Raw genomic sequence first — 21,756 nt, forward strand, 5'->3', positions numbered from 1 at the left:
CTGTCAACCTTAAGTAAGCACAAATGTATGAACTGCCCTTGCATGTAGCACATTTATCCACCTCACGGTTTGTCTATGTATGGGGGATTCCCCTATTCTATCTCCATGATGCTATTTATGCAATTCTACCTGTTAGACGTTTTGGAGCTTTTCCGACCATATTTTCAGGTCTAAATTGCTAGGAATCAAGCATAAATTTTTTGAAATCACAAATTTGATATGTAAATTCTCCATAACCTTGATCCAAATTGCTAGGAATCAAGCATAGATTTGTTGAAATCATAAATTTGAGATGTGAATTCTCCATAACCCAAGTGCCCAGAGCTTTTGAAATCATAAATTTGAGAAGTGAATTCTCCATAACCGAAGCCAAGTGCCCAAGCATTTTTCTGTATTGAATCCATATATGTCATCAAAAATACATTTCAAATAGCAAGATTTCTTTTTATCCAAAAATTATTTGGGATTCTAACCCAAAACTCCAAAATATCTAATAATCAGACAAGATTTATGTACATGCTCAGATTTAACTTGAAATTAATCTTCATGTTTTCAGGTTTGAGGACATATTTCTAATATTGTATCAAGGATATATGTGCATGCTAAGATTTAGGTTGCAATTAATCCTTTTCAGGTTTAAGGACATATTTCTAATATTTTGAATGTTAAGTTCACCTTGAAGTTCAGTCTAGAATTTAGGTTCTTGTTTTTCCCGGGTATAGTGCTATGATTTCAAATTTATTACTGCAAATTTCGGTCGATATTCTTGGAATTCTTTTCCTCTTTCTTTGGGTAAACCGAAAATTTTGATATTGCTTGGTTTTCCTGCATTTTCTGGAAGACAAGAGGTGACATTTATTTCTGGTACATAATTTGGGTCACCAAGATATTTTTCTGGCTACCAGTCTTTTGTACGTTGATATTATGAATAGTGCTTCGCTTTTCGAAGCAATTCCCTATTTATCGTATTCTTTTGCTTTTCGAGAGTCAAAGCATTATAGAAAACTTTCTTTGTCGCAATAAAAAGGGATTCCCAGAAGGCAATCTTTTTTGTTCAGCTATTTCCTATTCCTTTTTTCCTTCCTCAACAATATGGGGTTGCACAACTTGCAGTGGTGCACATCCTTGTGGTGGGGAATTTGTTATTGATTGACATAAAGCAGCTGTTTCTTTTGGCAAGAGGCCACAAGAATAGACTTAAGTTCACTGCAGTGTTTCAGTTCTATTCTTTAAATTAGGCACATAGCCTATTTTGTGAACATTATTCTTTGCAGGTTGTAGCTCTTTGAGTCACAATGGCCTATTCCCTTTCATATTCTACTCCCTGCTATTTAGTTTATAACCTAGTAGTTTCTATTTAGTTTATAACCTAGCAACTACTAGATTATTGTTGTTATCTGATTCATTTCATTCTACTTCACTGCAAATATGACAATTTTCTTGATTATTTTCTAATTAGATATATGAAAAAAATCACAGCACTAAGTTGTACCATTTTTTCTAGAGCATTACTAGATAACAAAATTCAATATATGTGTGAAAGTGCTGGTGGTGTAAACGTAATGATTATGATCCTATTCTTAATTAAATCTAGAGCAATATTACACCAAATGGACTGTAAGCATCCTGCAAACAGGCCTATTTTCAAAAATATGCAAACATTAATAAATATATAGGAATTTAGACAAACAACTATCTGGATTCCCAATTTCCCAACCATCCTGTCTTCATAAAGAATGGAAAAGGGGAGGAATATAGCACTTGAAAGATAAAAGAGCTTCTTGAAGCCAAAACCCTAAACTATATATTATGGTTTGGCAGAAACTGTATAATATAAGCCTGAATAAGCAATACATTTTAATTTTGTTGAAAATGTGTTTCTCTGACACATTAACGTATTGCCATGTTATGAACATTATTCTTCTGCTTCTTGGCTTGCCAGAATATGCTCTTTGATTATCTTTCTTTTTTCTTAATGCAGCAGCCTAAAAGTTCTTCTTGGGTCTGATTGATGGAGTTACTTTTCAGTAAGGCTTTCCGCAGATTCTGTTCATGTTGTAACAAATGCTTTGGTGATAGTAGGCTAAACTGTGCCCAGATTTTTCTCACGTTTTTAAATCCATCACCCAAGCTCTGACTAAAGAGAAGATACATTGTATCCCCAAAGCATTCATGAAAGTGGAGTTATTAGTTTTGTGACTTTGATAATCACTTGAGGGGACTTCACATGAGTTGCTTGGATTGCTTGATTTTTCTTTATGACCTTTTAAAACAGTATTTGTTCTTTGTTATAATATTGTTGGTGAACTCAGCATTATTTTTATCTGTTGTGGCATGTTGAAGAATTTACTCTTCCTAGGACTTTGGGTTAATTATCTGGGCCGAGGAGTATGCAATGCACTTATGTTCGTTTATTTCTATTTATCCCCAGCGTCAAGGATGTGGTTTGAGTCGATTCCAAATAGTAGTTTATGTTTTGTTGTTTAAATGAAGGGTGTACTAGGCAGTTTGAAGAGAGAGGGGCAGGGCAGGCTTTTTAAGGAATTTATGAGATTGGCACTGCCTATTTCTTATAAGAATGAATAGGAATTCATACCAACACTAAAAATGATTTTGTGAGGATAAGCTGAAATATCTGTAAATATTAACTCTAGTATGTTATCAGACTTTGGCAACAGTTAGAATTGATGTATATTATAGACTTGATATTTCCTAGCTTATTTTTTATAAAGAATAATTTTTTATGTTATATAAATCTCTAAAAACTAGAAGTTACATGTACAGCTAGGAACTTCAGATTCTGAACATACTGAAAAAAGGGCTCCCACATATTGTGTTGGAAGGAACTAGAACTAATTCCAACTACCCGCAGTCATAATTCAACAGAAGGTTTAAATGCAGTTTCTAGAAATCATTGACAATGGGGAAAGCTTCCTGAAGAAGCCACCGCCCCAATTAATCTCCAGAACCTTTTCCATCCTGTATAAATACCTGTTTAATCAATGAATGGAAGCAAGTTGTGAAGTTTTCTGTGTTCAGTGTTTAAGTGTTTGAGTCTCTGCTCTGCTCTCGCTGATATGGTATCGGAGCAAGGAGCGAGGTTCAGCATTGAGTGGGTGAGTTTTTGCTCAAAGCGAACAGAGTGGGAGATCGTTCTGTGAAAAGTGTTGAGAGCGTTTTGTTGCAAGTGGTGCGGTGAGCGTGGATCAAACACGTGGCTGTAACAGTTTTGGTGCAACCGAAGTTGCTGAAAACGTGAAAGGCGCCTGTGTGTGAATATTGCTGTGTGTTGCAGATGATACGAGCAAAGGAGCTGTGTACTATGAGCGTGCTGGTGGTGAGCATGCCGAAGAAGTTTGAGTAAGTTTTGTGTGTGTGCTCTTGGTTGCCTCTGTATATGTGTTTGTGGTTGTGTCGGCACCTGTATATGTGACTGTGCGTGAAAACGTTGGTATGCCCTATTTTATGCTCATGAGTGATGTTTTTTTTTTAAGTTTTGGTGCGGCTGATGCTTAAGGTTTCTTCAGGCTAGAATTGTGGTGGCTGTTTGGCGCTTTTAAAATCCCATGATTTTTTTGCCAATGTTATTGTTTTGTTAAAAGCTTGGATTCTCCAGCTTGACGTTCTCAGTCTAAGAGGCGCCCCAGGGCTCGAAGGGCATTTGAAATTCCAACCGACTGTGAGGTGGATGAAGCATTGATTTGGTGACTGGGCGATTAGAAAATTTGTAAAGAACTCTAAATCTCAAACATTTCTAGTGGTGCAGGAATAATGGCAGATGGAGAATTATCTATACGGTCTCTGTAGAATTGGTCGGTTGCAAGTAAGACCCACGAAATGGAGAAGTGCCCGTTTGTTCGAATAATGCTGTCTCCCCAAAAGCAAAGCACCTACAAGCATTGTAAGTGGAGACGTTGATACATGGTGTTTTTGTTCATTTGATTGAAAATTTACTGGAATCTACACACACACACAAAATTGGAAATTTTTTAATAATGAAAAGGAGTTAGTAAAGATTTTTATGGTGCATGTGTGAGATTTAGTGAAATTTGGTGCATTTGGATTTACGCTTGGTGGCATTTTGGTGATTGGAGAAAGTTTTTTTCATCATGGCAAATTTGTTGCCTGATATTTATATGAATGAATCCACCAAACTTGATGGAGGAAATTATGTGAATTGGAAATTCAAGTTAATGACTATTTTAGAAGGTAATAATTTGTGGTCCATTGTGAGTGGGGATAAGCCCAAACCCACTGTTGCAGGTTCTATTCCAGATTGGGAGAGAAGGGAGACGAAAGCAAAGGTGTTACTGCGTATGTCTATAAATGACAACATTATTCCTCACATCAGAGATTGCAAGACATCAAAAGAAACATGGGATACGTTGAAGGGTTTGTATGAAACAACAAATACAAACCGGATCTTGTTTTTTAAGACTAAGCTTTTATCTCTAAAAATGGAAGCAAATGAAAATATAAGCAATTTCATATCTCGTGTCAAAGATTTAAGTGATAAGTTAGGAGATATTGGTGAAAAGGTGTCTAGTACTAACTTAGTCACCATCATATTAAATGGCTTAGTGCAAGATTATCAAATTTTTGTTTCAAGTCTTGCAGCTAGAGAGAAACCTCCTACATTTGATGAATTGATAGGAATTCTTCTACAAGAGGAGGAGATGATGAAGAGCTTTAATTTGGGCTCTAGCAGTTCAGATTTGGCATTGGTGGCTAAGGGAGAATATCCATACAGAGGCAAGCCATAGGACAAGAAAAAAGGAGGCAAGTTTCAAGAAAAACAAAAAGGTATGACACAGTCTAAATTTCCAATCCATAAGAGAAATTATGAGTGTTATTATTGTGGCAAACTTGGGCATCATTCTAAAGCTTGTTATAAAAGGAAATATAATGAGTCTAGGCAAAGAAACTGAAGGCATAATGGAAATTTTGTGGACAAGGATACCTCAATCAATGATGGATTTAAAAACCTTAAATTGTTTGTTTTTTATGCTGCATTGTCTGTAGAAAATGATGATAAGAATGCTTGGTTCATTGATTCTAGTGCATCACTCCATATGTCTTGTAATAAGGAGTGGTTTGATGAATATTATGAAAACATTGATGGAACATATGTTTGTCTAGGAGATAACAGATCACTTAAAGTTCAAGGTTATGGAGTAATAGGTGTAAATTTGCCTAATGGACAAGAGAAACAAATCCATAATGTGATGTATGTTCCTGATATCAAAAAGAATTTAATTTATGTTTCTACTATTACTGACCAAGATTTGAAGGTGGAATTTGTTAAATCACAATGTGTAGTGAAAGACATTCAAGATAAGTACAAGGTTATTGCCACAGGAACCAGAGTTGGAGGCTTGTATAAGTTGGATGTGACCAGGAAAAGTCATCAAGCGTTGGCATCTACAACAATATCAACAGTAGATTTATGGCATCAAAGGTATGGACATCTAAATCACAAAGATTTAATGCTACTTCAAAAGAACACAATGGTTGAAGGTCTTCCTGTCTTGAAGAATGATCATGTTGAATGTGAAGCATGTGTACCTGGCAAGCAAAATAGGGAAGAATTTCCTATACATAAAAAAAAAAGCAAAGGGAAATACTTGAATTAATTCATACTTATGTATGTGGACCTATGCAAACTAGATCTATTGGTGGAGCATGGTATTTTCTTATTTTTGTGGATGATAGATCTAGGTATACATGGGTTTATTTCATAAGAAAGAAGAATGATGTTTTTGAGTATTTTAAAGAATTTAAGAGTATGGTAGAAAAACAAACTGGTAATTACATCAAAATTTTGAGATCTGATCAAGGGGGAGAATTCAAATCAAGAGAATTTAATCAATATTGTAAAAGCAATGGGATTCTACAACAATTTACAGTGCCACATACACCTCAACAAAATGGAGTTGCTGAAAGGAAAAACAGAACACTAGTTGAATGTGCACGTAGTATGCTTCAAGGTAAAAATATCTCTAATGTTTTTTGGGCTGAAGCCATTAATACTGTTGTTTATTTGAAAAATAGGGGTCCAACCAAAAGTTTAGAGCTTAAAACACCTTTTGAAGCATTTTATGGATACAAACCAAAAGTGGGTCATTTAAGAGTTTTTGGTTGCAATGCATTTGCTCATATTCCAAAAGATGAAAGAAGAAAACTTCATGCAAAGTCAATTAAGTGCATATTTATTGGTTATTGTGATAATCAGAAAGCATACAAGTTGTTTGATCCCAATACTCATACTCTGCTTTCAAGTAGGGATGTGGTGTTCCATAAGAATGTAAATGAAGGTGATAAAATAAATAATACTAGTGTATGGCATGATATTGATGATTATGTCAAATTAGATACAAGTGTTGAACAAGAACATGAACAAGCATAGGAACAGGTACAAGTTTAAGAGCAAGTAGCATCAAGCAGTCACGACACTCCAAAGAGAGGAGAGGAGACTCTGCAAAGCCGAAAGAAAGATGAAAGTAATAAAACTCCAAGAAGGTCATCACGTCAAAGTCAGGTACCTGTAAAGTATAAAGATTATGCATTAATGTCTCTTGTTATGAATGTTGTAGAACCTTCAAGCTATGAGGAAACTAAAGAATATGAAGAATGGAGAAATGCAATGAATGAAGAATATAACTCTATAATGAAGAATGACACATGGGAATTAACAGAATTGCTTAAAAAAAAAAGTTCCCATAGGATGCAAATGGCTTTATAAATCAAAATTTAATGCTGATGGAAGTATAGATAAACATAAAGCTAGATTGGTTGAAAAAGGATATTCACAAAAGGAAGGAATTGATTATGAAGATACTTTTGCACCTGTAGCTAAGTTGAACACAATTAGAATCATGATTGCATTAGCTACAAAATATAATTGGAAAATGCATCAGTTAGATATCAAATCTGCATTTTTGAATGGTGAGTTAAAAGAAGAAGTTTATTTAGTTCAGCCTGAAGGGTTTGTAAAACAGGGACAGGAGCATTTGGTTTACAGGTTAAAGAAAGCTTTATATGGTTTGAAACAAGCACCAAGATCATGGTATGTGAAAATTAATTCTTTCTTTTATGAGAAAGGTTTTATGAGAAGCAAAAATGATTGTACATCAAGGAAGATGAAGGCAAGAATGTTGCTTTAATATCTGTAGATGTTGATGATCTTATCATAACAGTAAATGCATGCAAGTTGATTGAAGTAATTAAAAATCAGTTGTCACATATATTTGAGATGAAGGATCTTGGTGAATTGCATTATTGTTTAGGTCTTGAAGTTTGGAGGGAATTTGGTAAGACACTGATCACACAAAGCAAATATACAAGGGAAATCCTTAAAAGATTCAATATGATTGAATGCAATACAACATCTACTCTTTTAGAACAGAATGTCAAATTGTGCAGTGATGATGGAACCAAAGAGGTGAATGGAACTTTGTACCGTCAATTGGTGGGAAGTTTGAACTATCTCATCACTACCAGGGTAGATATAGCATACTCTGTCAGCATACTTAGTCAGTTCATGGCTAAGCCTTGTGAAAGCTATTGGAAAGCAACAAAGAAAGTCCTTCGATATCTGAAAGAAACACTTAATTTTGGTATTATGTATACTGATGAATTTGATGTTGAATTGGCAGGTTATTCTGATTCTGACTGGGTTGGAAATCTAGATGATAGGAAATCTACTACTCGATACGTGTTCAATATTGGTTCAGGACCAATATCATGGAGCAGGAAGAAACAACCAACTGTTTCATTGTCATCCATTGAAGCTGAGTATAAAGCATTATGCAGTGCTATCTGTGAAGCAATATGGCTTAGGAGGATACTTGAAGATGTTGGAGAAACACAACAAGCACCTACAGTAATGAGATGTGACAATCAAAGCACTATCAAATTGGCAAACAATCCTATATATCATGCAAAGACAAAACACATTGACACGCAACATCATTTTGTAAGAGAAAAAATGCAATCAAAAGAAATTGACTTATCATATTGTAATACAAATGAAAATGTAGCTGACATATTCACCAAGCCTCTTGGAAAGGCTAAATTTGAAATGTATAGAAGTAATTTGTGCATTGTAAAAAATCCAAATTATGTTGTAAGCCTAGCTGAGACAGTTAAAAATAATGGAAAAATGGTTATGTGGTTGTAACGCATCTTCTTAGTTTAGGAGTTGTTCCTAAAATTTAGGAGGTTGTTTACAACTACCTAATTTTCAGTAATGTATTTAATTTGTAATATTCATTTCATGCAGTGAAGAGTGAACGAGAGAGAGAGTCTCCTCCTTGTTTGAGTGTAGTCTCTAGGTGTTGTACACACCTGTGAGCTGCAACTCCTTCTTTTAATTCAAAGTCTGATTTTTATCTTGGTATCAAAGCCTAGGGTAGAGGTAGCTTTAAATTTTTTTTTAGGGATGTATCATTAGTTACATATCTGTAGTGGTAGGAGAGCATGTAAATGTATCTGTGTGATCAGGTGGAACTGCAGTAACACCTGGAGCGAAAGGCATCAGATGACTGATCATCTCTGAGCCGAAGGAAGGGTTGGAGCGTAAATTTTTTTTTTTTGGAGAAGAAGAAGCAGCTGGCGCGGAATTTTTGCGGACAGTCGCGCCAACAAATTGCAGAACAAGCGGCTGGCGTGGATTTTTAAAGGAAAATCGCGCCATTGGCGCGGATCCGACGGGGATAAGCGCGCCAGAAAGGGCCATTGGCGCGGAATTTTAGCTGGAAAACGCGCCAGTAAATTTTCCTTACACCGATTTTCTCCTGCCGCGGGATTTTAGCTGTGAAGAAGCGCCTTTGACTACATAGAAGCGCCAACCTCTTTCTTTTTGACAAATCTACAATTTTTTGCAGATCAGTCTTGCCCGGTGGTGGCACGTGAAGAGTTCTGCTCGGTGGCAGCAGATTTGATTTGCCCGGTGGTGGCGAATCGAGGTTCCTTGATCCGCTCGGAGGTAGCAGATCGGACCTGCTCGGTGGTGGCGAATCAGAGCTCTGTGATCTGTTCGGTGGAAGCAGATTGGTTTTTGCCCAGTGGTGGCGCAGTGCAGCTCCTCGATCTGTTCGGTGGAAGCAGATCGCTTTTGCCCGGTGGTGGCGTGTTGGAGCTTGTTTGTTGATCTGTTCGGTGGTAGCAGATCGGTTTTGCCCGGTGGTGGCACAATGAAGTCCCTGATCTGTTCGGTGGCAGCAGATTGGACTTGCCCGGTGGTGGCACAGTGAAAGTTCCTGATCTGTTCGGTGGTAGCAGATTGGACTTGCTCGGTGGTGGCCGATTGGAGTGTTCAGTTGGGAGAAAATGAACAACAGTTTAGAATCATACCTCCACGAGTCTGGCAAGCTCGATGGAACGAGCTTCTCCAACTGGAAGTTCAAAATGCAAACTTTGCTGGAGAGTGTGAATGCATGGTCGATCATCTTGGGAAATGAACAGAGATCTGGAACAACGACCCAAGAATAGGACTGGGATAAGAGAGAAACAAAAGTGAAAGTCATACTGAAGATGTCTGTCAAAGACAATATTATCCCCCATATCAGAGATTGCAAGTCGGCCGCGGATATATGGACAACAATCAAGAATTTGTATGAGACACAGAACACAAATCATGTTCTGGCACTCAAGGGAAAATTGTTTGCATTGAAGATGGACGAGAATGAATCTGTTGCTGGATTCATGGCCAGAGTCAAGGATCTGAGCGACAAATTGGGAGCCATTGGAGAGAAGGTATCAGACTCAGATCTGGTTACACTCACATTGAACAGAATGACCGATGAATATCAGACATTCATCTCAGGGTTGTCAGCGAGGGAGAAAGCCCCTTCATTTGATGAGCTGACAGCGATTCTGCTCCAGGAGGAGGAGCGACGACAGAATCTGAAAACTCAGAGCAATGACCTTGCTCTGATGGCGAAGAGGCGACAGTACAGAGGAAAGCAGCATCAGCACCAGCACCAGCACCAACACCAGCACCAGCAACCGCAGCAGAAAGGAGCCAACTCTTTTCAAAAGAGATCATTCAGAGGTATGACTGATAATTATGTTAAGAGATGTTTTTACTGTGGGAAACCTGGTCACCAGATTAAAGAATGTTATAAGAGGCAAGCAGATGAAAGAAGAAGCAAACAGAGGAAACATCAGGGGTGTTTTGCTGGAGAAGAGGATGACCACAGCCATGATCTTCGACTATTCACAGTCGATTCTGCCCTTTCAGCATCAAAAGGAGATGAGGATAATATATGGTATGTCGACTCTGGCGCATCCTCGCATATGACCGGTAAGAGGGATTGTTTTGAATTTCTTGAAGAATCTGCATGTGGATCAAAAATTTATTTAGGAGATGACAGTGGGTATGAGATCAAAGGATGTGGAGATATTCCTGTGAAGCTACCTAGTGGCGACATCAAACATCTTAAAAATGTATTATATGTTCCAGGAATTAAAAAGAATTTGATCTCTGTCTCAATGATTACAGACCAGGACATGCAGGTGCAATTCTTCAAGAATGGTTGTGTCATTCAGGATAGCCAGTTGGAAACAGTTGCAACAGGAGTGCGCGTGGGGAATTTGTACAGATTGGATGCAAGGAGTATGCCACGACAAGCAATGGTTGCAGCTGGTTCAACAATTGAAAATCTCTGGCATCAGAGATTTGGACATCTCAATTTGCAAGACCTCATCTTATTTAAAAAGAAAGGTATGGTCGATGGACTCCCTGCTTTTCATAATATCAAGCTGGAATGTGATGGATGTGCATTAGGGAAGATGCATAGAGAAGAATTCCCTTTGCATGTCAACAGAAAAGAAAGAGACATCCTAGAATTAGTGCATACAGATATTTGTGGACCTATGCAGACTAGGTCTTTAGGAGGTGCATATTACTTTCTGCTGTTTACAGATGATTGCACTAGGTTTTCTTGGGTATATTTTTTAAGCAAAAAGAATCAGGCCTTTTGGTACTTTAAAGAATTTAAATCTATGATAGAGAACCAAACAGGAAAGAAGATAAATATTCTCCGCTCGGACCAAGGGGGAGAATACAGGTTAGGCGAGTTCATGAACTTCTGCAAGCAACATGGGATTATACAGCAATTCACAGTGCCACACACTCCATAGCAGAATGGAGTAGCAGAACGCAAGAACAGGACCCTTGTGGAGTGCGCGAGAAGTATGCTTCAAGGTAAGGGTCTATCTAATGGTATTTGGGCAGAAGCCATTAACATTGCTGTTTATTTAAAGAATAGGAGTCCTACTAAAAGTCTAGGCTTCAAAACCCCCTTTGAAGCATTGTTTGGACTCAAACCAGCAGTCGGTCATTTAAGAATATTTGGATCTAAAGCTTATGCTCATATACCGAAAGCAGATAGAAAGAAGTTAGACCCCAAAGCCTTGAAATGTATATTTGTTGGGTATGGCACTGAGTATAAGGCATATAAGTTATATAATCCTGTGACTCATAAAGTGTTTGCAAGCAGAGATGTCATTTTTCATGAACAGACTGAAGATGGAAAGCAAGACTCTAACAGTGACAGTGGCATTCCATTGCTGATAGAACTGAACAATGAAGACGATGAAGAGCAGGAGCAGGAGCAGAAACAGGAAGAAGTAGCAGCAGATAGTGTAATAAGTGATGATGCAAGCCCGGAAAGTGCTGAAACAGATAGAGTTGAGGTAAGTCCTCTACCTAGAAGATCAGGTAGGAAGACTAGACTACCTGCAAAATTGAAAGACTATGCTTTAATGTCCAAAATTTTAAACATTGTAGAACCTTCAAACTATGAAGAAGCAAGTAAATCAGATGAATGGAGGGCTGCAATGCATGAGGAAATGGAATCAATATATAGAAACCATACTTGGGATTTAGTTGAGTTACCAGAAGGAAAAACCCCTATAGGATGTAAGTGGCTGTATAAACCTAAGATAAATGCAGATGGAAGTGTAGAAAAATTCAAAGCTAGACTAGTAGCAAAGGGTTATTCACAGCAAGAAGGAATAGATTTCGACGACACCTTTGCCCCTGTAGCTAAACTAAATACAATTAGAATGCTGATCTCTTTAGCAACAAAACATAAATGGAAGCTACACCAGTTAGATGTTAAATCTGCATTTCTGAATGGAGAATGAAAGGAAGAAATATATTTAGTACAACCTCCTGGTTTTGTGAAAGAGGGGTAGGAGCATTTAGTGTGTAAATTGCATAAGGCATTTTATGGTTTGAAACAAGCACCCAGGTCATGGTATGACAAGATTGATTCATTTTTTATACAGCATAGCTTTCATAGGAGCCTCAACAATCCAAACCTGTATACCAAGATAAATAAACAGAGGCAAATCATTTTGATTTCTTTGTATGTGGATGACATGATCATAACAGGAAATGCAAATAATTTGATTAAAGAAATCAAGCAGCAAATGTCACAAGTATTTGAGATGAAAGACCTTGGTGATCTTCATTATTGCATAGGATTGGAGGTGTGGAAAGAATCTGGTCAAACTTTTCTAACTCCAGGAAAGTATGCCAGAACCCTGTTGGAAAGATTCAGAATGGAACAGTGCAAAACAACAGCAACACCATTGCAGCAGAATCTCAAGTTAAGCAGTGACGATGGCACAAAACAGGTGGATGCCACTTTGTATAGACAGCTAGTGGGAAGTCTGATATATCTCACGACAACTAGACCTGATCTGGCATATTCTGTTAGTGTGCTAAGCCAGTTTATGTCTAGATCACTTGACAGTCATTGGAATGCAGCAAAATGTGTGTTGAGGTACCTCAGTGGTACTTGTAATTTTGGTATTTTATACATTGACATTTCTGATGTTACTTTAGCAGGTTATTCAAACTCTGATTGGGCAGGCAACCTGGATGATCGTAGATCCATCACAGGTTATGCATTTAGTATTGGATCCGGGGTTATTTCGTGGAGTAGCAAAAAGAAAAGTACTGTAGCATTATCATCATGTGAAGCAGAGTACCAGGCGTTGTGTGCAGCTACATGCGAAGCCATCTGGTTGAGGAGATTGCTCAGCGATGCAGGCGAAGGACAAAAAGAAGCAACCAGCATCAAAACTGACAACCAGAGCACAATAAAGCTTGCATACAATCCTGTTTTCCATAAGAATACTAAACACATTGACACTCAGTTTCACTTTGTACGAGAAAAGATACAGTCTAAAGAAATATGTGTGGATTATTGTAATACTTGTGATAATTTAGCTGATATTTTTACTAAGCCTCTAGGGCGAGTAAAGTTTGAGTTATTTAGAGGGATGTTAGGTGTGTAGAATAACCCTTTCTCCATTAAGGGGGGAGTTAAAAATAATGGAGAAATGGTTATGTGGTTGTAACGCATCTTCTTAGTTTAGGAGTTGTTCCTAGAATTTAGGAGGCTGTTTACAACTACCTAATTTTCAGTAATGTATTTAATTTGTAATATTCATTTCATGCAATGAAGAGTGGACGAGAGAGAGAGTCTCTTCCTTGTTTGAGTGCAGTCTCCAGGTGCTGTACACACCTGTGAGCTGCAACTCCTTCTTTTAATTCAAAGTCTGATTTTTATCTAAGACTTAGACCAACAGGCATATCAGTTAAGAATATGTTTGTTATATAGTTGGAATTAAAGGGGAGTGTTGGAAGGAATTAGAACTAATTCCAACTACCCGCAGTCATAATTCAACAGAGGGTTTAAATGCAGTTTCTAGAAATCATTGACAATGGGGAAAGCTCCCTGAAGAAGCCACCGCCCCAATTAATCTCCAGAACTTTCTCCATCCTATATAAATACCTATTTAATCAATGAATGGAAGCAAGTTGTGAAGTTTTCTGTGTTCAGTGTTTAAGTGTTTGAGTCTCTGCTCTGCTCTGCTCTTGCTGATATATTGTCCTCGTCAAGAAACTGAAAACAGTGCTTAACAGACTTCCCTTCATTTCAGAAGTTTAGAAAATTTAACAGTGGGACATAACCAGAGTTGCATCACCCGTAACATATAGTCAGCATTTCCATGCAATGCAGAGGCTAAGACCAGATCAGTGACACAAAACACTTAGCTGACTGACCCAAGACCAAGATATATAAAACTACATAAAAGACAGAAAAAGAAGTTGCAAGCTTATGCACGGGAGAGGTGCTTTTTCGAGCTCGATGGTGCTGGTTCCAACATGTAGCCTGGATTGAATTTGCTGCTTGAGAACGTCATCCTACTGTTTTTTCTTGTCTGAGATCCTGTACAGGACCGCCAGTTTCTCCAGGAACATCATAATTCCTCCGATTTTATTCTGTTTAGAATAATTCTTCCCATCTTTTGCCCAAAGCTGTTACCCAACTTTCCATGGGGCATAATATAGTTTCTCCACTAGTTCTTGGAATTTTGGGGGATGGGGCTATTTTCTATGATGAGCTCCCCAGGTTGCCCTGCTGCTCCATGAAGGCCCTGAACCAATCCTTGAACTCAAAAGGGTCACCCAGGTCTTGCTGCCTCTCTGTTGTGGTTTATCCCTCTGGTTTGAAGTTGTGCTTGCCCACTATATCCACCACACCATATGTTTCTGAGAAACCGAATTGATACAGAAAACAGGCCACTATATGCTTCTGAGAAACCAAATTGATACAGAAAACAGCGCATTCTGGAGATTGCTTTTCCATAAGAAACTGTTATTAAATACAAAATGATGGCTTAGATAGGGTGCCGAAAGAGCCAAATTTATCTTTGGAAACCAGCGTTGTCATAATAGCTGACATAAGTTTTCCCAAATAAGCTCGATTTATGTTATATTGAGCAAATGTTTTAGGCACACAATTCGTTGCTCATTGTACAACCCTGCAAGAGATCACGAAGTTGGTATTATCCATCATTTTGGGTTATGCTGAGTGTGTGAAAAGGGGTCGGTAGGGGATTGGGACTGGTTTTGTACTACTTAGGTATGGTCGAAACAAGCTTCAAACTTTGCCATAACCTATCAAACCTGAAGTACCTATAATGAGAAATGAACGTCCAAGAATATTGATCTTGATTTTATAATGGTCAATGATGCCGATCTCCGAGAAAAATGATAATTCCTTAGATTTTGGAACTTTCTTCACGTTTTTGTAAAAATAAAAATTGTTCTTTGGGGTTTTCCACATTTTTTGCCTGTCAAATTGTAGCTGTTTTATAACCAGACCAGGGATTATTGAAGCTAAAGTACTGAACAGTTTGTTCTTTGCAATGAGTAAAAGATGAGTTGCCAGTCTTCTTTTATTCGATCTTTTAATATTTTCGTGTGCAACTAGACTGAATTCAAGATGTAGATCGATGCAAGCTCGGCTATAATTCAAGGTATAGATGAATCCCCGTGCACTTAGCTTGAGAGTATATACACCTTTACGTGAATTACGCTCCACGAGCTAGGAATAGATTCAAAACTTTTAGCTCAGGCTATGTGCAGATAACTTTAACTACCCGCTTACCTCAGCGGGTATAGGGTGTTCATAGACCCTAGAATAACAGAGCTTACGAGTATACCACTAAGTAAACAGCTTACCATGTTGAGCAGCCTTACCATGACTAAGACTGTTCCGGCGTACTTGTGGCAATTCTCTGTATAACTTAATGACAGGGATACGAACTTATCAATCACTCACGTGGCATGTATCAGCAGTAAATCGACTTATAGCTCCATACCATGTATCCGACTTAGCCGTTTGGTGCCACGTAATTAACAGAGTTACCCAGCCCATGATGCTGCCTTCTACCCAAATGTGGTCGCTTGAATAGGTAATTCTGGCAAAGTCAATGTTGAAGCTTCTCCAAAGCTCTAGTTGTACAATACAAATATGAAAGTGTTATCCAGCCAATGATGTTGGCTTCCTTGATGCTTAGATACGGTAATTCAGGACAAGATTTACCACTCTGCAACTCCCTCTTTATATATATATATGCAGTTGTCTATAATGCGATTTTTTGGAAGTCTTTTTTGTGGGGTTTTCCGGCCAAAATCCGGCAGCAATTTATTGGAATCGCAAGTTTGATAGCTAGTTTCTGCACAATCAAAGCCTCCCAAGGCTTTTCTAGGGTGTTGAATCCAAATATGCAGTTAAAAAACCATTTTAACTGCAACAAATCAAGATTTAACCTCAATTTCTTCCGCCAAATTCCGTCACCGGAATCTCCAAAAAGTTGCATTATAGACAACTCCTATATATATATATATATAGCAGTTATTTTTAGTGCAATTTTTAGAAGTTTTTCTGTGGAATTTTTGTGTATTTCCTGTGGATTTTTCCAGTTTAATTTCTCTAAAATCTGGTTGGAATTCATTGAAATCACAAGATCGATGGATAAATCCTGCACAATAGAAGTGCTTTAAGAGTTTTTCATATTGCTGAATCTATATACACGGTAAAAAATTAGTTTAAATAATACAAATCAAGGTTTCACCTCAAATTTTTCCACCAGATTCCAACACCAAAAACTCTTAAAAATTCACACTATAAACAACTCTATATATTTACCATCTGCTTGCAAACTTGTTTTATTTGTAAAACCAAATTAGATAAGTAAACATTAAACTCCAAGCCTCCTGCCAAACCAAACATTTAACTCTTTGTAATTTAATTTATTAAATATAAAACTACGAGCCTGCTGCGAAACCCAAAAATATAACTCTAATTTAATTTATTCGCCTGTACACTCAATACAGCAGTAAATGTATAACTTCAACCCTCACGAGGAACCCAAACATTTAAGTAGTTAAATTTATTGTCATGTACAGTCTATGATAGCTTACTTCATCTCTAGAACCATCCGCACATGAAAGTTGTGCCCTAAGGAGATGGATGTCCACCAGTGCCCGCAATGAGCCTAGACTGGAGCGCTCGTAGGGTAAAGTAAAATAAGAAAATAGCATGAACCTATTAGCTCGAATCATAATTCAAAAACATTTCATGTCTTTTTGTACATGATTCCATGAAGCCCAAGCTGATACTCTGTTTGAATTTCACATCACTCTGATATGATCATTCGGACGACTTTCACCTCTATCTACCATGACGTAGGGTGGAGTCCGAAGAGCACGCGCGACCAACGTCATTTGAATATGATAAAGTGGAGCGAGAATTAAGTGGCGCTAGGGGTGGCAAAACAACATATATGGCCATTGGCCTCGAAGAAGGAAGCAGCATCAACTCTTCATTGGGATTTATGAGGACCTGCAATGCTCGTCTGATTGAAGGTCGTAGCTGGGGATCCGGATGTGAGCAAGCAAGGCCCAAAATCAATGCTCGTTTCATCTCCTCTTCGTGAAATTCACCATTCAATCTGGGATCAGCCGCCTCGATAACTCTTCCCTGCCCGTAAAGCCTCCATATCCAATCCATCAAATTTTCCTCTGTTAATCGCGGATTTCGCTGCACAACCCGCCTCCCGCTGGCCACCTCCAACATGCAGGCCCCAAAACTGAAAACATCCGACTCTGCAGTCGCTCTTCCTGTGTAGCCGCACTCGGGGGCCCAATAACCAGGCGTTCCCGCCAGCTTGGTACTGACAGCCAGAGATGTGTCGTCGTGTTCAATAAGCCGAGCGAGGCCGAAGTCACCCAGTCGGGGATTGAAGTCCCCGTCGAGCATAATATTGCTGGGTTTAACGTCCCGGTGGACGACTCTTTGCTCCCATTCTTCGTGAAGGTACAGCAACGCCGAAGCCAGCCCGCATAAGATTCTCTGCCTCCGAACCCAATCCAAAGGGGGCTGGTGCTGATTCTGCTGTTCATCCCCTGGCTGCCTGAAGATGATCTTGTCGAGGCTCCCGTTGGGCATGTAGTCGTAGACGAGCAGTAGCTCGTCGCGTTCGTGGCACCACCCATGGAGTCGCACCAAGTTCCTGTGTCGAAGTCGGCCTATGGTACTGATTTCCGACATGAATTCCCGCTCCCCTTGTCTTGAACCAGCGGAGATTCTCTTCACTGCGACAAGTGCCCTGGTCCCTTCTCGATCTTCAAGACTTCCCTTGTAAACGCTCCCAAAGCCGCCGTTTCCGAGCAGTTCCGTCTCGCTGAAGTTCTTTGTCGCTTCCAACAGCACTTTGTAGGAGAACCGGCGAGGGGCAGAGGGAGAGGCTGCCGATCGGTCCTCTATCATCGCTAGTTCCCCGCTCAGCCCCCCTTCTGACATATTCCCTGCACGTCTTCTTCGTTTTAGAGTCTTAAGGACGAACCACGCCAATAACCCCAACAACACGCTTCCCATGGCAATGGAACCGACACGGAGGCTGAGCTTTAGGGCCCTGCTTGTGGATCTTCCTGACGTTATATTCAGAGACGATTCAGGCAAACTTTCCAAACTGAAATTCCAGTCCAAAATGCGATGAATCTCGAAGTCAAGCCCCGTTGCCGCGGAGAATCCAACGTAGGCTGATCGCGGAACGGTGTTTGATAGCTCGATTGTTCGGTTCAAGATGCTCGCGGAAGGAATCGATCTGTCTGCATAGGTGGCGAATATTTGCAGTATTTTGTTCCAACCATCGTAATGGATTCGAACCCTTATAGGCCTCCCTGACTTCAAGTTGATACCGTGTTGTCCCAGATTGGCGGTTGCGTCGGATATGAGGCTCTTGACGTCTATGCCGACATGGTTATCGTCCGGGTCCATGAAGCCGTTCTTGAAGGTGTCGAATTCAATGGCCAGCTGATTCTTTGTGTTTAGGCATGTTGATCCATTGCATAAGCCCAGAAATTGTCCGCTGCTGCCTGCCAGAAAGGGTTTTTTGTTGGGGACTATGATGAAGGCCAGACCGTCGCCACTGAATTCGGTGATGTTGCGTATCACGATGGTGAAGGTGGTCGTAAATGTTGCCGGCCAGACTCTGATAGGTTCACGGTAGAGAACCCTCCCTATGCAGTACTGCATCTTGGAATATTGATCCGTCTCATTCGACGAAACGCCAGAGGTAGTGTTTGGCGATGGAGTGAGATCGATGTAACCATGTGAAGAAGAAACCGAAGCATTTCCCATGTATATAAGCTGACTGTTGCTGCTGTTGTTGAATGTTGGGAAAGAGAAATTTACAGGACTTCCACGGGACACTGCAAGGGAGAAGACATACAGGACTTGAAAGAGCAGAGCCAAAGCATGTACCATGATAGTTTCTCAAAATCCAAAGAAACAGTCAAGGAGGATAGCTGAATTTTCGTCTGCCGTCAGATTGTTGATGTGCAGGACATCAATTAAATTGCTTTAATTGATGTGTCATGAATCAAGTAACGGAATCTACTCTTACACAAAATAATTCCTCAACTCTCAAGTATATAGTCTGCAGGAAGAATTATCTTACCTTGTTATATTTCCTTCGATTCTTTAGCATCGCAGCTTTTAGTATTATCTTACCTTGTTATATGCTTTGATGACTCTACTTTGTTATCTTTCCTCCGATTCTTTACCATCACGTTTCAAATTGATGGGATTTTTCATTCATCACGTTTCAAATTGATCAGACTTTTCATTCGTATAATTGCGGTTTAATTTGTCTTACACTCCTACTTTTAAAAAGGAGAAGAAAACTTTCGGTCCAAATTATTTTGGCTTGTTTGTGTATATGACTGTAAAGAAAATAAGTGTATCGAGTCTTTTCGTATTTAAAAGCTAAGTATCTGAGATAATCTAAGTATCTGAGATAGTGGAGACATCTGAGATAGTGGGTCTCCAGGCAATACGGAATTTTTGGTTTGCTGTATACAATGTCCATTATATTTCCTTAATATAATTTATATGGTTTTTTTCTTCTGAAAAAAGCTTTGATTATTCTACCTGTTTATCTTTCCTCCGATTCTTGAGCATCGCGTTTCAAATTCATTGTATTTTTATTCGTTTCATTATTCACGTGGTTTGATTTGTCTTACACACGCACCTAAATTAAAAGAACTTTTGAGCTCGACGACTCTGATACATTCACCGTATTCCACACCTTCTTGAGTTTCCACACCAGATCCGAGTCATTCTGCACCGGAATCATGGTATAGAGCTCGCGTACCCAATGCTACAAATGATTTTGGGTGGCTGCATATTCTTCCGTTGGTCAACACGGGAAAGGAAAAATATATATAAAATAAATATGGTAAAGAAATTATAAATTAGTTGTTTTTTTCTGGATTTAAAAAAAAAAAATTGGAAGTTTTTTGTTTAATTTTTTTAAAATTTAATTGAAATCACAAGTTTGATGAGTAATCTCTGCAAAATAGAAATGCTTTAGAGGTTTTTTAAAATGGTGAATCTATACATACAATAAAAACTAATTTAAATAACATAAATCAAAATTTCAACTCAAATTTTTTCATCAAATTTCGACAACAAAAAAATCCAAAAAATCACACTAAAGATAATTCCAATTATAAAAAAATAACCATATGAAATTTAAAATTCATTTATTCAATTATATATATACAGTGATCTCAATAAAAAAAAATTGATAAATTTTCTTAAACTTAAACGTGTTGTATACGGATGTCATAAAAGGCACATGAAAATGGAGGTTCGTGTTGATCCCAATGTAACATACATCGTAGATCAACGGTCATATATATATATATAAGTAATTATAATGAATAGATATTGAGCTCATAAGAATAGTTGAATTGATTTTTTTGGTTGGTTGGCAAATTAGGAAGTTTAAATAATAATAGTAATAATTATTAGATATTTATAATTTATTTTTTAAAATAATAATTAGTATTAAATTATTTTAATTATAAATTTATTAAATATTAATAAGAGTCAAAAATAATTTTTTAAATGTAAAAGATGGAGAAAACAATAAAGCTTTATAGATTTCACATTTACACTTAATAAATATCAAATCTATATATATATATATATATATAATTTTTTCTTTACCTATGTGTTACAATCTGACATTATATATTCAATGTGGACATTATTTTGCACTTGATAAATATCAACTCTTTATATATATATATATATATAATTAATTTTTTCTTCACCTATGTGTTACAATGTAGACATTATGTATTCAATGTGGACATTATTTTGCACTTGATAAATATTAACTCTTTATATATATATATATATATATATATATTCTTCACTTATGTGTTACAATGTAGACATTATGTATTCAATGTGGACATTATTGCATGAGTATCATTTCAATTAATCATCGAATTTTATTAACCATATGTTCGAAGCCTTGCATATTGATACCATTTTAAAGTCCAGGATGAAAATCTCTAAACAAGCAAATCAAGAAAATACATTAGATATTAAACGAAGCACAAATCTCACAATATTAAAGGGTATGACGAATCGATCTGAAATGGAAATCTCGCAAACGTTAAATAGTTTGAAGAAGGTCCAAAAAGGCTTAATCGACCGGGAAATGCAGTTTCTACGCATACGGCCAGGACAACGAGAATTCAAATTGGGAGATCAAAATTTGTGCAAATTATCATGTTAAAATATAATTTGAAGTATACACAGTCCAACCGAAGAACATAAAAATTCCAACGGAAATGAAGTTTATGCGCAAACAAATGGAGGGTTAATGGATTTGTAAATAATGTTTCTGCACATTCAAAGTGATGGTATCAGAGGACCACAAAGAGAACAAGACTTCAAATTCAGAGACACGATAGACTAATCATAAAATTGGAAGAAATCAGAAACCTTTTATTACTAAAGGGCCTTGCTTTGCCTTGCCTTGGATTGCTCAAGCACAGGAGAGATTACAAATTTATAGAAG

General features: G+C 37.9%; 1 protein-coding gene across 2 annotated transcripts; it reads right to left on the minus strand.

The window, feature by feature from the left end:
• Positions 1-16,714: 16,714 nt before the first annotated feature.
• Positions 16,715-19,463, minus strand: LOC149231607 (putative L-type lectin-domain containing receptor kinase S.5). 2 transcript variants are annotated; one of them, XM_089376329.1, is made up of 2 exons: positions 19,336-19,463; positions 16,715-19,087 (listed from the first exon to the last, which is right to left on the minus strand). In XM_089376329.1, exon 2 carries the CDS (start codon positions 19,014-19,016, stop codon positions 17,046-17,048), a length of 1,971 nt encoding a protein of 656 aa, XP_089232455.1. In that variant the 5' UTR covers positions 19,017-19,087; positions 19,336-19,463; the 3' UTR covers positions 16,715-17,045. The 2 variants fall into 2 exon arrangements, with proteins under 2 accessions (XP_089232455.1, XP_089232454.1); XM_089376328.1 differs by having other exon boundaries at positions 16,715-19,461.
• Positions 19,464-21,756: the final 2,293 nt, after the last annotated feature.

The sequence above is a fragment of the Pinus tabuliformis genome, chromosome J (genome assembly GCF_031772625.1).
Source record: "Pinus tabuliformis cultivar Carrire ecotype Pingquan chromosome J, CPIR1, whole genome shotgun sequence".
In the NCBI taxonomy this organism is placed as follows: domain Eukaryota; kingdom Viridiplantae; phylum Streptophyta; class Pinopsida; order Pinales; family Pinaceae; genus Pinus; species Pinus tabuliformis.